The sequence below is a fragment of the Hydra vulgaris genome, chromosome 03 (assembly GCF_038396675.1).
Source record: "Hydra vulgaris chromosome 03, alternate assembly HydraT2T_AEP".
NCBI classification, from domain to species: Eukaryota; Metazoa; Cnidaria; class Hydrozoa; order Anthoathecata; family Hydridae; genus Hydra; species Hydra vulgaris.
This window is the reverse complement of record NC_088922.1, coordinates 53311635-53324829: the sequence shown is the minus strand read 5'-3', so window position 1 is coordinate 53324829 and position 13195 is coordinate 53311635. Positions and strand designations below refer to the sequence as shown.

Below are 13195 nucleotides of genomic sequence, written 5' to 3'. Positions count from 1 at the left end.
ATGCTCTATTGTTCAAAAAGGCCCTGTTCAACTAGACATCGACTCCCCTAGAAATCCAGATGGCCGCAGATTTACATCATGTTATTATTACATGGTAATGAAAAATGGAGAGAAAATTACATGATCCTGGCTAATCTACAATAGAGCAAACAACTCAGCTGTATGCTTTTGTAGTAGACTGTTTGGAAATGGAAATACTATGTTGTTATCATGGACTGCACACCAGATATTAGCCATGTTGAACAGGTCTCAGTAGTGTTACGCATTGTAAACTGTGAGCTCACAAAGGGAGTTACAATCCATGAACATTTTGTGGGTTTTCTTGCGGCCATGGACACTACTAGGAAAGGTCTGCCAGACCTTTTTCTAGGATACCTCAAAAAACTGCACTTGTACATCTCTGACCTTCGTAGACAATCCTATGATAATGGAAGTAATATGCAAGGGAAATACCAGGGTGTTCAGAAGAGAATACCAGGGTGTTCAGAAGTTAACAACAAAGCCCTGTGTGTGCCATATTGCAGCCACACCCTAAACTTAGTGGTTGGTGATACTGCCAAGTCTTCCGTGATATCCCTTAACTTCTTTGGGTTTTTGCAAAAGCTGTACACTTTGTTCAGTGGGTCTGTTCATTGGTGGACAATTCTCCAGTAGCGTGTACAAGGATTTTCTATCAAGGCTTTATCCACAACAAGATGGAAGTGTTGGGTGGAGGCTGCGAAAGCGATACATTATCAGCTCGCAGACATTATGAAAGCTCTAACTGCTTTGAAAGAGTATGCACAGGAGAAAAAAGATGCAGAGTGTGCATCAAGTGGTCACAGCCTCTACAAGGACATGACAAAAATGCCTTTCTTGGTGAGCACTATTGTTTGGTACAATGTGTTGTATCACATAAACAGAGTTAGTAAGATCTTGCAGAGCCCCAACGTATCCATTAAAATAGTAAGAAAAGAGATACTGTCAGTATCAAAGTATCTTGAAGATTTCAGAGAGAATGGATTTAATGCTGCAAAAACTGATGCTAAGGAGATTGCAGAAACACTTGAGGTGGAGATGAGTTGGCCTGAGGAGCGACAGAAAACGGCAAAGAGACAGTTTGTGTATGAAGGGAGAGAGGAAACACTTTCAACTCCAGAGGAGCGTTTCAAAAGAAACTTTTTTCTCCACTTAGTTGACACAGCCATAGTCACATTAAGGGAGAGATTTTTTCACCTACAGGGCTTCTTTGACTTATATGGATTCCTTTACTCCACTGAGTCACTGAGAAACACAGTTCAGGAAGGGAAGCTGGGTGAATGCTGCCACAGACTGGAGGAGGCTATGGGAGATGTTGATGCAGAGGACCTGAAAATGGAAGTAATGGGGGCTTTCAGATCCTTTCCCTCACAGATCTTAACACCATTTGAGATGTAAGATTATATATATTAACAGAATGTGCTTGACCTGTATCCAAATTTAAGCATAGCTCTAAGACTGCTACTTACCTTCCCTGTGACTGTAGCTTCAGGTGAAAGAAGTTTCTCAGTACTTAAACGACTAAAAACATTTCTGAGGTCCACCTTGTTACAGGACAGGCTGTCTTCCCTTGCTGTTATTGCCATTAAACATGAGGTCAGGAAAAATTAGACATGGACACACTTATACAAAGGTTTGTAGAGGCCAAAGCCCGCATGGTTAAGCTCAGCAAGTGATGCTAAGTGTGCCAGCTGACTCAAAAGTAAGAGTATTATTAAAGCTGAATAACTAAATACAGTATTACCAAAAAAATACACTTGAAACAAACAAAAAAGATATTAAAGGGAATATAATGAAGAAACGAAGAAGAGTACAGTTACAAAAGCATAGAGAATAAATAAAGGAAAGGACGAGAAAAAAAGGGACAAAAAAGGGAGAAGAATACACCCACATTCCAGGAAAAGAGGAATAAAAGAGGAGACTGAAATAGGGAGCCTAGAAGAGAGAAAAAGAGTAAAGGTAGTACTTTGTAAATCAGTAAATTACATTAATGTATACCTTTATATTTAACCTGTTGTGCTCTCATGTGATTATTTTTCTTCAGTAAAATAAGATAGAAGAGAACTTATAAGCAGAGGTCCAGCTGAATAATCATGGTAATTCATTATCACATAATGCTGTAAAAACACACCTCAGGTAAGTGAGTTTATTTCCTCCTATATTAACATATTTGTTGTGTTTTTTTTTAGAAGCAGTCTTTAACCTCACGTCACTAAAGACCAGTAACAAGACAGAAGACAACTTTCACAAAATTCCAGCTGAATAATCAAGGTAATTCATGATCACCTAATGCTGTAAAAACACAGTACAGTATAGTGAGTTTATTTCCTCCAACATTTTTTTTTTCAGATGCAGTTTTTAACCACACATAACAGAAGACCAGTAAGTACAAATTGTTATCCATACAAACCTCACAATTATTCTCTGCCAACTCCCTAAACCAGGGGTATTCAACTGGCAGCCCGCATACCTCACACAGCCTGCAAGATCTAGCCTACCAGACCAGGTTGGATTAGGCCCACAGGCTGCCAGATGAAAACCCCTTGTTTAGAGAGTTGACAGAGATTAATCATTCATCTCTTAAGCACAAACTACCAGTTTTATACTTTATTAATATAAGTTATTATAAAAAATTAAAGTTCTAAAGTTAAAATTAGCCATAAATGATTAATTTTGAATTGATAAAGCCTCCTATATGATAAGTGAGACATCTTCTGCTTCAGTCCATTAGTTGTTTTTTTTAATTACTATTTTTTGTTTGTTTTGTTTTGTTTTTTCAACTTTTGTTGAAGATTCTCAGTCATCCAGGCAAAAGTATGACCTGGATGACTGAGAATCTTCAACTACCTCTGCTGTTTGATATATTGTGTAGACAACAGTTTCAATTGAAATCCATAAAGTCAAGAGACAAATCACAAGTTTTACAAGAAAAAACCAACAACATTTTATTGTCCTTTTTATAGGTTGCACAAGAGAGTCTCTTGTCTGGATATCTATCCATATCAGGCCAGTGTGTGAATTCACCTCCAAGTACTGCATCTCAAACACAGACTTTGCCACATTTATCTGACAACTTTTCCCTGTTACAGAATATGTAATAACTAAAATAATTAAAGTTATAAAAATCTTCTAATTTAGGAAAATATTATATTCTTACTATATTGTTCACATCTTTAGTCATCTGTGTTTAGTTAGTGTTGTTGAATTTTGATGTAAGACTTGATTTAGAGCTTTTTTATTGCAATAATAAAATAAAAGTTTCTGCAAAACGATTTTAATAAGTAACCTTATTAAAGTAGAGAAAAACTGTTGATTTTATGGTATGGTTTACAGCATTGGAGTATGAAAATGAAAACCTTTGACCCTCAGGGCCTAATTCTATTTTTAGGCCAGGGATAATAAATTCCAGTCCTCAAGGTCCACAGCCCTGCATGTTTTACTTTTTTCCCTTCTATAGCACACCTGATTCAGTCAGTGAATTATCTCTTCCAAGTTCTGCAGAAACCTGAAAATCATCCATTTATTCAAATCAGGTGTGTTGGAGCAGATAAACGAGTAAAACGTGCAGGGCTGTAAAACCTCAAGGACCAGAATTGATTAAACGTGATTTAGGTAGACTTAGGGGGGGCCCTTTACAAAGGTTTGCCTGGGGCCCCAAAATGTCCAAGTCCGCCACTGTAGAAACTGATATATTGGATTTATTATTTCTTCGCATTTTTCTTTCATTTATTGTCACGTAGAAAGATCATCTAACTAGGTAAAATTAATAATAATAATAATAATAATAATAATAAGAATAATAAGAAGAAGAAGAAGAAGAAGAAGAAGAAGAAGAAGAAGAAGAAGAAGAAGAAGAAGAAGAAGAAGAAGAAAAAGAAGAAGAAGAAGAAGAAGAAGAAGAAGAAGAAGAAGAAAAAGAGCAAGAAGAAGAAGAAGAAGAAGAAGAAGAGAAGAAGAAGAAGAATAAGAAGAAGAATAAAAAGAAGAAGAAGAAGAAGAAGAAGAAGAAGAAGAAGAAGAAGAAGAAGAAGAAGAAGAAGAAGAAGAAGAAGAAGAAGAAGAAGAAGAAGAAGAAGAAGAAGAAGAAGAAGAAGAAGAAGAAGAAGAAGAAGAAGAAGAAGAAGAAGAAGAAGAAGAAGAAGAAGAAGAAGAAGAAGAAGAAGAAGAAGAAGAAGAAGAAGAAGAAGAAGAAGAAAGGTAAATTTGCAGCAAACAAGTCTAAGGAAAATTGGAAAATTTGGGGCAGCATTTTCTAAATAGAACGAAGAAAATCTTGAATAAAATCCTTTAAAATAATAGCAGTTAAAAAAATAAAGAGATTTCTAATTAATGAGGATTAGATTCTAATTAATATAATTAATTATAATTAATGAAAATTAGATTCTAATTATTATAATTAATGAGGATTAGATTACAATTAATATAATTAATTATAATTAATGAGGATTAGATTCTAATTAATATAATTAATTATAATTAATGAGGATTAGATTCTAATTAAAAGGTAAAAGTATTATTTACAAGTTAAAAATAATAATAAATTTGATCAATCAAAATTACAGATTTTAAGTATCTCAATCTGCTTCATTATCTTCATCCAAGTCAATATCCCAAGAGTTGAAGCTCAATTTCGTAGCATATCTGAGTTGCATAAAAATATAGCAAGACAATGATACCTAAATTAAAGCCATTAAAGAAAAGCAAGTTTGACTTTATTGAGCCTTCAAACGAAACTTTAAATAAAAGGCATCAAGAAGTGCAAAAAGTATCTTGGAAGATAGTTGGATGGAAGAGCTTGGAAAGATTTAACTCAAAACAACTGGTGGCACCAATTTACCGTTGTAACTTTTAGGTGCAAGTCTTGGGTTTATCAATAGTGTTAACCCTTTTAAATTAACTAATCTTATTACTTTGTACAAGATTAGTTTTTATTTTATCATTAATTACTCGGCTAGCACTATCATACGGGGTCTAAACGGGAACCATCTGAAATAATAAACGGGAACCGTACATTTGGCAGCGGGAACCATACGGGTGAAATAAAAAAAAACAAAAATTCTTTGTCTTTTTTTCCCCAATTAAATACTGACTAGGAAGGGTTTACTTTTCTAGTCAATATATTAATATATATATATATATATATATATATATATATTATATATATATATATATATATATATATATATATATATATATATATATACATGATACTTAAAAAAAAAAAAAAGTTTTTAAGTTTAATTAAAAAAAAAAGAAGACTTTTTTCAATAAAGTCTTTATAGCAGCGTTAATTTTTGGCCAAAAATCTTTCAACGCGAATTTTTCGCTTTTAAAACTAAATATCGTTTAGATTAGAATATTTTTACGTTTGGTTCAGTCTACACTAAAATATGCAGTTAAGTAACCAAGGTTTATGGCTTAATTGGTCAAAAGTTGAATGTTTTAGTGTGTTAATATGTTAAAATATAAGTTATATTTTTTGTTCACGGAAAATTATATGTATTTTTACACATTCTTCGTATTATTTAAATCATGATAAATAAGTCTACAAAAAGTTGCTTGATAAACCAATTATTTGAAGAGGTAAGGAATATTTCAACAGACTATACTTATGATGTTAATACTTCAGTTATTTCAAATAACTGAAGTATTAACAGAATTTTCTATTACAGATTTAAAAGTTTTTTATTAATAATTTTTCATACATATGTTGGTGTATATCTTAAAAAACTGTGTTTCTCATTTATATTCAATAATATCCATTCATATTTTTCATGTTCAAAAACAAAAGCATTTTGTAGTTTGTTTTTCAAAGTTGATATACCTTGTATCAGGTTATAATAATCCGATACAAGGTATCAGATTATTATAAACCTTGATGTTTAGGTTAAGGTTATCTTAGAAAAGCCATGATCCAAGTAAGTATTGTGATTATCAAAATAGGTATCACAGATGTAATGATTTGCAAAGCAGCTCCGTTTTATGACTTTTTATTGAAAAATTTGTGCTGGCAAATATTAAAAAGAATGTACAAGCAACAAATTTTTTGGTTTTATTTTAATTCTGAAAATTCTTATGCCTTTTGATTATATCTTGATTTTAGAAATTATATTTATTCATATTTTATTTATATTATTTCATGATATTTTTATAAAACCTTATTAAAAAATATAGCATATTCGAAATATGAAAATAATTTATTTCTATTAGTTTTAATAAATAATACCCTTTACAAAAATATCAATAAGATTAGACCTTTTCTTATGTTATGCTTTTTATTTCTTTTGAATAAATTAATAAAAAAAGTTACGTGCCAAAATATCGCGTCTAACGGAACTGTTTTTATTCTTAATAAAAACCTGTGATAAGAAATATGAAACAATATTTTTTATTATATTATTTATTTTTTTATAGTATAGTTTTTGTATTCATTATATTAGTTATAATTATTTTACCGTTATGATGATATAATTAATTTTTATTGTAGTTTAATCATAATTAAAAAAAAAAATTGGTCTATATAATATCTTATAACACAATGCATTTAAAACAGAACTAAATAGTCCAATATATTTTAAGTTGTAATATCTAATATCCAAATTACATCAAATTAAGTTAAATAAATTAGTACCAAGCGTCCCTATTTGCCACAAAAATAAGATTAAACTCAAATACAAGGTATGCTTTTTTTCTACTTTATGATATAATATTTTAGACTGGCGAATTTGTCCATTTTTCTTACTTAATTTATTACAAAATAAGTTATGTTATAACAAATTTAATATCAAATTAAGTACAAGCTACATGGACATATAATAAGTTCTAGCAGAACTTATTCTTGATTCTTGAGCATTAATAATGTCTGTAGAACTTCTGCATACATTATTGCTCAAGAGTAGATTAGATAAAAACCAAAAACAGATTTTCTTCTATTATTTGGTTTTTATCAACAAGGTTAAAGAATTTATTCAAGATAAAATTAATAAACAAATGTATTATGTTATTTATTATTGATATGTGTATATATTATTATTATATACTTTATCTTTTTGTAATATGACATCTTGATCTTGTGTTTTACTTGACTTGTTAAAAAAGGTTATAACTTATTTATTTCATTTTTTTATATTATTTAAATATTATATGATTAATATATATATTTGAATTGTCTTTATGAAAATATTATTGTATGTATTATATGACTTTTATTACTATTGTTATTATGTACAATATAAAACAGGTTATTAACGCGGATTTGTTCAATGTATTCCCCACAAAAAGATGATTATGATGCTATTGTATTTGAAACTGCATTATCTTATCTTTCAATGTTGACAACCTTCCATTATGTAAAACAAGTTTCTCTCAAATATAGCATTGCTTTTTTAAAAATTGTTTCATTATTTTTTTTTTTTTATTTTTTTTTTTTTTTTTTTTAGTATTGTATTTGCCGATTGAAAATAATTTACACTCGTAATTTATAAAAACAAATATTTACATGACTGGGGCTTGAAGAAGACAAAATTCATCTTATCATTAAGCCCCCCCTAAAAAAATGCATATTCATCAAATAAAATGTTTTAACAAAATGCAAAAAATAAAATATATAACGTTTAAAATATTTAGTAATTCAAAGAGTATTTATATTTAAGAACTGATTAGTAAAATAAGATGATATATAAGTATTAATATTACAAAAAGAATTTACAATAACTTTTTTTAATAAAAATTGAAATTATAAAATTTTACAATATTTTTAGTAATTAGTATTTCAAATAATAAAACTTAAAAAAATCGTTTGTAAATTCAAAACTTATAAGATAAGAAATACATTTACAATAGCAGACTATTGTTTAGAATATTAAATATAATATTAAAGAGTAATTAGTAGGTTAATTTTTGTTTTTGTTTGCTAGTTTAAAAAGCTTTTTAGAAGAACTTTAATTCATTTTCATGTATCATCAGTAATTGCTTAAGTTTTGTTTTAAACTGGTTTAAAGAATAATTAGATTTCAGCTCATTATTTAATATTGTATTCCACAGCTTAGGACCTCGGTTAGCAATTGAGAATTTGGTTGCTGAATAATGTGTTTTGGATTGAATGTAATTGTTTTTTGAAAATCTGGTAGGGTATATGTGGTTTATTTTTTCAAAAAGTGAATTAAATAACATTGGTGATATTTTTTTATCAAGTTTAAACATGAAGATAAGAATATGGTAAAGGTTTAGTTTATATACATTTAGAATATTAAGTTTATTAAATAATGTTTGAGTGTGAGAGAAACGGTCTACGTTTGTAATTATCCTTATAGCCTGTTTTTGTTTACTAAACAGTTTTTTTACTTTTGTTGCGTTTGTGCTGCACCAAGCAACGTTTGCATAATTTAAGTAGCAATGAATTAAAGAAAAATATAAGTTTTTTAAACAAGATAGATTTAAAAACTGCTTGGCTTTATACAAAACACCTATATTTTTTGATATTTTATTTTCAATTAGACCTATGTGGTCCCTCCAGGTTAAATTTTCATCCAGAACCACACCTAAAAATTTTATTGATTGCTCTCTTTTTAATAATGCGTTATCAATAAAAAGATCAGGAAGTTTTAATGGAATATCTTGTTTTTTATGAAGACGATGGAACAAAGTGTATTTGGATTTATTGATGTTCAAAGATAGTTTGTTTGATTTGAACCATTGGGTTAATTTTTCAAGTTCTTTGTTTACTGTTTGAAATAATTTACTGATATCTTTACTAGAATAAAAGTTTGTATCATCTGCAAACAAAATTAAGTTTAAAATGTTAGAAAATTTATATAAGTCGTTAATATAAACGAGAAATAAAAGTGGTCCTAAAATTGATCCTTGAGGAACACCACAGGTGATTATTAGACAAGTAACTATCAAACCAGGACAAACTAGTATTTATTATACCATAACTTTTCAGTTTGGATAGAAGGATTTGATGATTGACAGTGTCAAAAGCTTTACTTAAATCGATAAATACACCTAGGGTATACTTGTCTTCATCAAACCCTTTAAATATATCATGAACAAGGTGAGTGATTGCATGATCAGTTGAATGACCAGATTTAAATCCAAACTGTTTATGAAAAAGAATATTATTAACATTTAAAAAGGAATATAGTCTATTATACATAACCCGCTCTAATATTTTAGAAAAACAAGAAAGAATTGAGATTGGTCTATAATTCGTAACATCGGAAGGATCACCTGATTTTAACACTGGAATGACTTTTGCAATTTTTAGGTTATCTGGAAAAACGCCTTGTTTTAGAGATAAATTAAAAATATGTAGTAATGGAATTGTAATTTGTTTTATTGATTTGATAATGACATTACTACTTATATCATCAAATCCTAAACTTTTATTGGGTTTTAATAAAGAGACTGCGTCTAGTAATTCTTTTTCTGTAAGTTTATAATTAGACATAACATTAAGGTTGGTTGAGGTTAAGTACGAACTAAAGTGTGATTGAGTAGTTGCTATATTAGATGATAAAGTAGGACCTATATTTACAAAAAACTGGTTAAGTGTTTCAGCGACTAAGGATTTATTTACAATTTGTTTGTTATTAAATTTAAGATTTAGAGGAAGTAAATTTCTGTATAAGCTTTTTTTTCCAATTACCTCCTTAATAATATGCCAAGTTTTTTTAGAATCATTTTTGTGCTTTATTAATTGTTCAGAATAGTAACGTTTCTTTGAGCGTTTTAAAATTGACTCAAATAGCCGTTTATAGTTTTTATAGGTAGTTTCATTTTTAAGAGTTCTTTTTTTAAGAAACTTGTTATATAAGCGTTGTTTTTTTTTTTGAAGATTTAAGAATGCCCTTCGTGATCCAAGGGTTTAAAAGTGTTTTTGTTTTGATTACTTTAGTAACTTCTGGGAATGCCTTGTTATAAAGATTAAGAAACTCTGTTAGAAAAATATCATACGCTTTATTGGCGTTTAGATTTAGTTTTAGGGTGTCCCAGTTAACACAGGATAGAAGCTTATAAAAATGACTAATAGAAGTGTCGGTTATTAAACGTGTTTTAATTATTTTTTCCCGTTCATTTTGGGCATTATATATGCATTTTTGCGATAGGATAAAAATCGGAAAGTGATCAGACACGTCAGTTGTAAATATTCCTGTTCTTATATTTTCATTTATAAATTCATTTGTTATAATTTGATCTAGGGATGTTGAACTTTCCTTAGTTATTCGCGTTGGTTTATTGATTAGTGGAATATAGCTATTTTGAAAAATGGTGTTAAAAAAGTTTTTAATATATATATTATTTTCATAATCTAATATATTGAGATTGATATCACCAATAAAATATACAGCTTTATTCATAGACGATTTATTTTTAATTATTTTTTTAATGTGGTTTTCAAATACCTTAATGCTTCCTGAAGGCGGTCTGTATAAACCATGAATGACGATATTTTTTGAGGTTTTGTTAATAATTTCAATACATAACAATTCGTAATCGGTAGTAGTTGAACTTAAATTTGGTTTAACTTTGAATAATATTGAGTTTTTTATGTATATACACAAACCCCCACCTTCCTTATTAGATGCTCTAACTTGATGAATTACTTTATAATTAGGTAATTGAAAATTAGAATTGTTTTCAATGTTTTTATCTTTACACCATGTTTTTATCTTTACACCATTTAGATCAAAGAAATAGCAACACCAGAAAATCTTGTTGCCAAAACAGTTGGCGACTCACCATGTAAGACTTGTGTTAAAAATATGTGATTTAAGATAATTTTTTAATAATCATATTATTTAAGTTTTTATTTGTTTCTTTTTAGCTAAACTTGGTGTCGCTAGCTTTTATTGGAGAAAATATCAACTTATTCATTAGATAAAGTTTGATGGATGCTCTTACCCAGTTTACTTCTTCACGTTTTAATCATGTATATTTTATGTGACCTCGTCCAGGTTACAATTTTACTTGATTGAAGCATGAAAGTTACGTTGCCAAAATATTGTGTATTTCGGAACTTTTTTATTCTCAATAAAAACTTATGATTAGAAACTTGGAAAGATATTCTTTATTTTATTTACTATTTTTTTATAATTTAGTTTCAGGGATTATTTTTTTGGGGATATTCCCGGAATACCGGATATTTTTCTAAAACTTATCTTTTTCCAAATATCCGAAAAGTTTTCCATACATGCAAGTTAAAGTATATATTATTGTCATCTATTTGTTTTTATGTTGTTTTAGTCATCATTCATACAAAAATTAGGAAAAGTTTTTAAAAAATTGAGAAACAACTCGGCTGAATGCAAAATTAAGGGAAAAATTAGGGGAAAATTGTTCTGAATTTTTTGAGGATATTTTCTGCAAACAATTTTCCAAATTTTTTAAATATAATGATTATATGAAATATGTAGTTTATATATTCATTATTGTAATTACTTTTTATTTTACTTTTATAATAATATAATTATTTTGCATTGTAGTTTTATAATAATTAATAAAATCAGGGCGTAAGATATCTTATAACGTCGCAATGCATTTTTGACAAAAAATAAAATCTCACATATATAATATTTTATCTAAACATATTATATTATCTTATATCTAAGTTTTATCAATTTAGGTTTAATAAATATATTACAAAGCTTAGTTCAAAATCGTGTAACGTTATGGCAGATAATTCTCATATTGCAACATGCAAAAGATCAAACCCTAATACCCTATTATATAATATTTTAGATTGTCAAATTTGTCGATGTAATTAATTTAATAATAAATAAGTTATTATAACTTATTTAATATTAAATTTATTAAGCTACATGACAAATGATAAGTTCTGTATAAAATATTATTGACTAGGAAGATCCAATGGTATTGTTATGTTATTGCCTAGGAATATCATTTAACTTTTAACTTTTAAAGTTTGAGAAATTTCACTTTTCCCTCTCTTTGTCTTCTTTTTTGATCGCACTCTGTAGTAAGAATTTGATTTAATTCATATCTTGTTGGAGAATGCAACTTGATTCTGAGTTGAATTTTCAGCACTCGGTATTTATTGGTGACCTAATTTGACAATACTTTATTATACATACTTTTAGTTTTATACTTAATATATTATATATAATTAGGGATAGATGTGGCTCCTTAGACGTGGTAAATGTTCCAAAGCAAAAGGAGCCTCAAGGTGAAAATCTCACCATGGGTAGGAAAATCATGATATAAAATTCCCACTATAATGTTGTGTGGTTAGGTGGTAACTATTACATTTTTAAAAATTGTTATAATTTTTCTGTGTGCATTCTAAAAAAACATTTAATGTTCAAAACTTTGTAGATTACTCATTTAAAGCAACTTCGTGGGCTGTCACCTTTGCATCTAGTGAGTTAATGTATGAACAAGTTAATGGAGAAACAAGTGCAAATATAAGAAGATGGAAAACAAAGAAAACAAATTATTTAATCAGATGTTATCACATAAGGTGAGTACAGGTCTTTTTCTAATCACGCGCATCAGTTATTAACTTTATATATAGATATATATTTATCTATAGACAGATATTAAATATAGATATATATAGATAAACAATATTTTTTTAGACTTGTATTTTTTATTTTGTACTTCTTTTTTTTATTTATCTGTCGACTTTTTTGTTATGTCTTTTTTTATTAAATCCTTATTTATTTTTTAGCAATAAGAGTATAAAATTAGAAGGCAAATGACTTTTTTTATTTTTCTACATTGTATGTAGTATTGTTTTTTTTAAATTATTTAATGATTTAGATAAAAGAAAATAACTAGAAAATCTTGTTGCCAAAATGGTTGGCAACTTACCAAGTAAGATTTGTTTTAAAAGTTTGTGATTTAAGATAATTATTAAATAATCACATTATTAAGATTTTATTCGTTTCTTTTCAGCTAAATCTAATTCATTAGATAAAGTTTGATGCGTACTCTTATAGGAGAAAATATCGACTGATTCGTTAGATTATGTTTGAAGCGTGCTTTTATGGGAGAATATATCGACTGATTCGTTAGATTAAGTTTGAAGTGCGATCTTTGTGTATCGAAGCGTGCTCTTCGTAAGTTGCAGATCTATGACTTTGTACTTAAGTACAAAGTCATAATTATTACTTATTATTATTATATATTATATATATAATTATTATAATAAGTA

At 28.3% G+C, this 13195-nt stretch overlaps 2 protein-coding genes and 1 long non-coding RNA gene across 3 annotated transcripts; 2 read left to right on the top strand and 1 right to left on the bottom strand.

Moving 5' to 3' along the window:
* Positions 1–750: 750 nt before the first annotated feature.
* Positions 751–1416, top strand: LOC136078769 (uncharacterized). Its single transcript, XM_065794571.1, has one exon. The coding sequence runs from the start codon at positions 751–753 to the stop codon at positions 1414–1416; it is 666 nt and encodes a 221-aa protein (XP_065650643.1).
* A 2928-nt stretch (positions 1417–4344) lies between these two features.
* LOC136078768 (uncharacterized) lies at positions 4345–10379 on the bottom strand. Its single transcript, XM_065794569.1, has 3 exons — positions 9912–10379; positions 8950–9670; positions 4345–4361 (listed from the first exon to the last, which is right to left on the bottom strand). Exons 1-3 carry the CDS (start codon positions 10377–10379, stop codon positions 4345–4347), a joined length of 1206 nt encoding a protein of 401 aa, XP_065650641.1.
* A 1367-nt stretch (positions 10380–11746) lies between these two features.
* LOC136077775 (uncharacterized) lies at positions 11747–13195 on the top strand. The gene is made up of 3 exons (XR_010637268.1): positions 11747–12499; positions 12802–12855; positions 12937–13195. It is a non-coding gene; the product is annotated as an uncharacterized LOC136077775 (long non-coding RNA).

Excerpts from the sequence above, each read along its gene's own strand:
- LOC136078768 (XM_065794569.1), bottom strand. The coding sequence starts at position 10,379 with ATGAATAAAGCTGTATATTTTATTGGTGATATCAATCTCAATATATTA. Across the intron at positions 9,671-9,911 it reads CATTCCCAGAAGTTACTAAA|GAGGTAATTGGAAAAAAAAG; the intron begins GTAATCAAAACA and ends CATATTATTAAG.
- LOC136078769 (XM_065794571.1), top strand. The coding sequence starts at position 751 with ATGAAAGCTCTAACTGCTTTGAAAGAGTATGCACAGGAGAAAAAAGAT.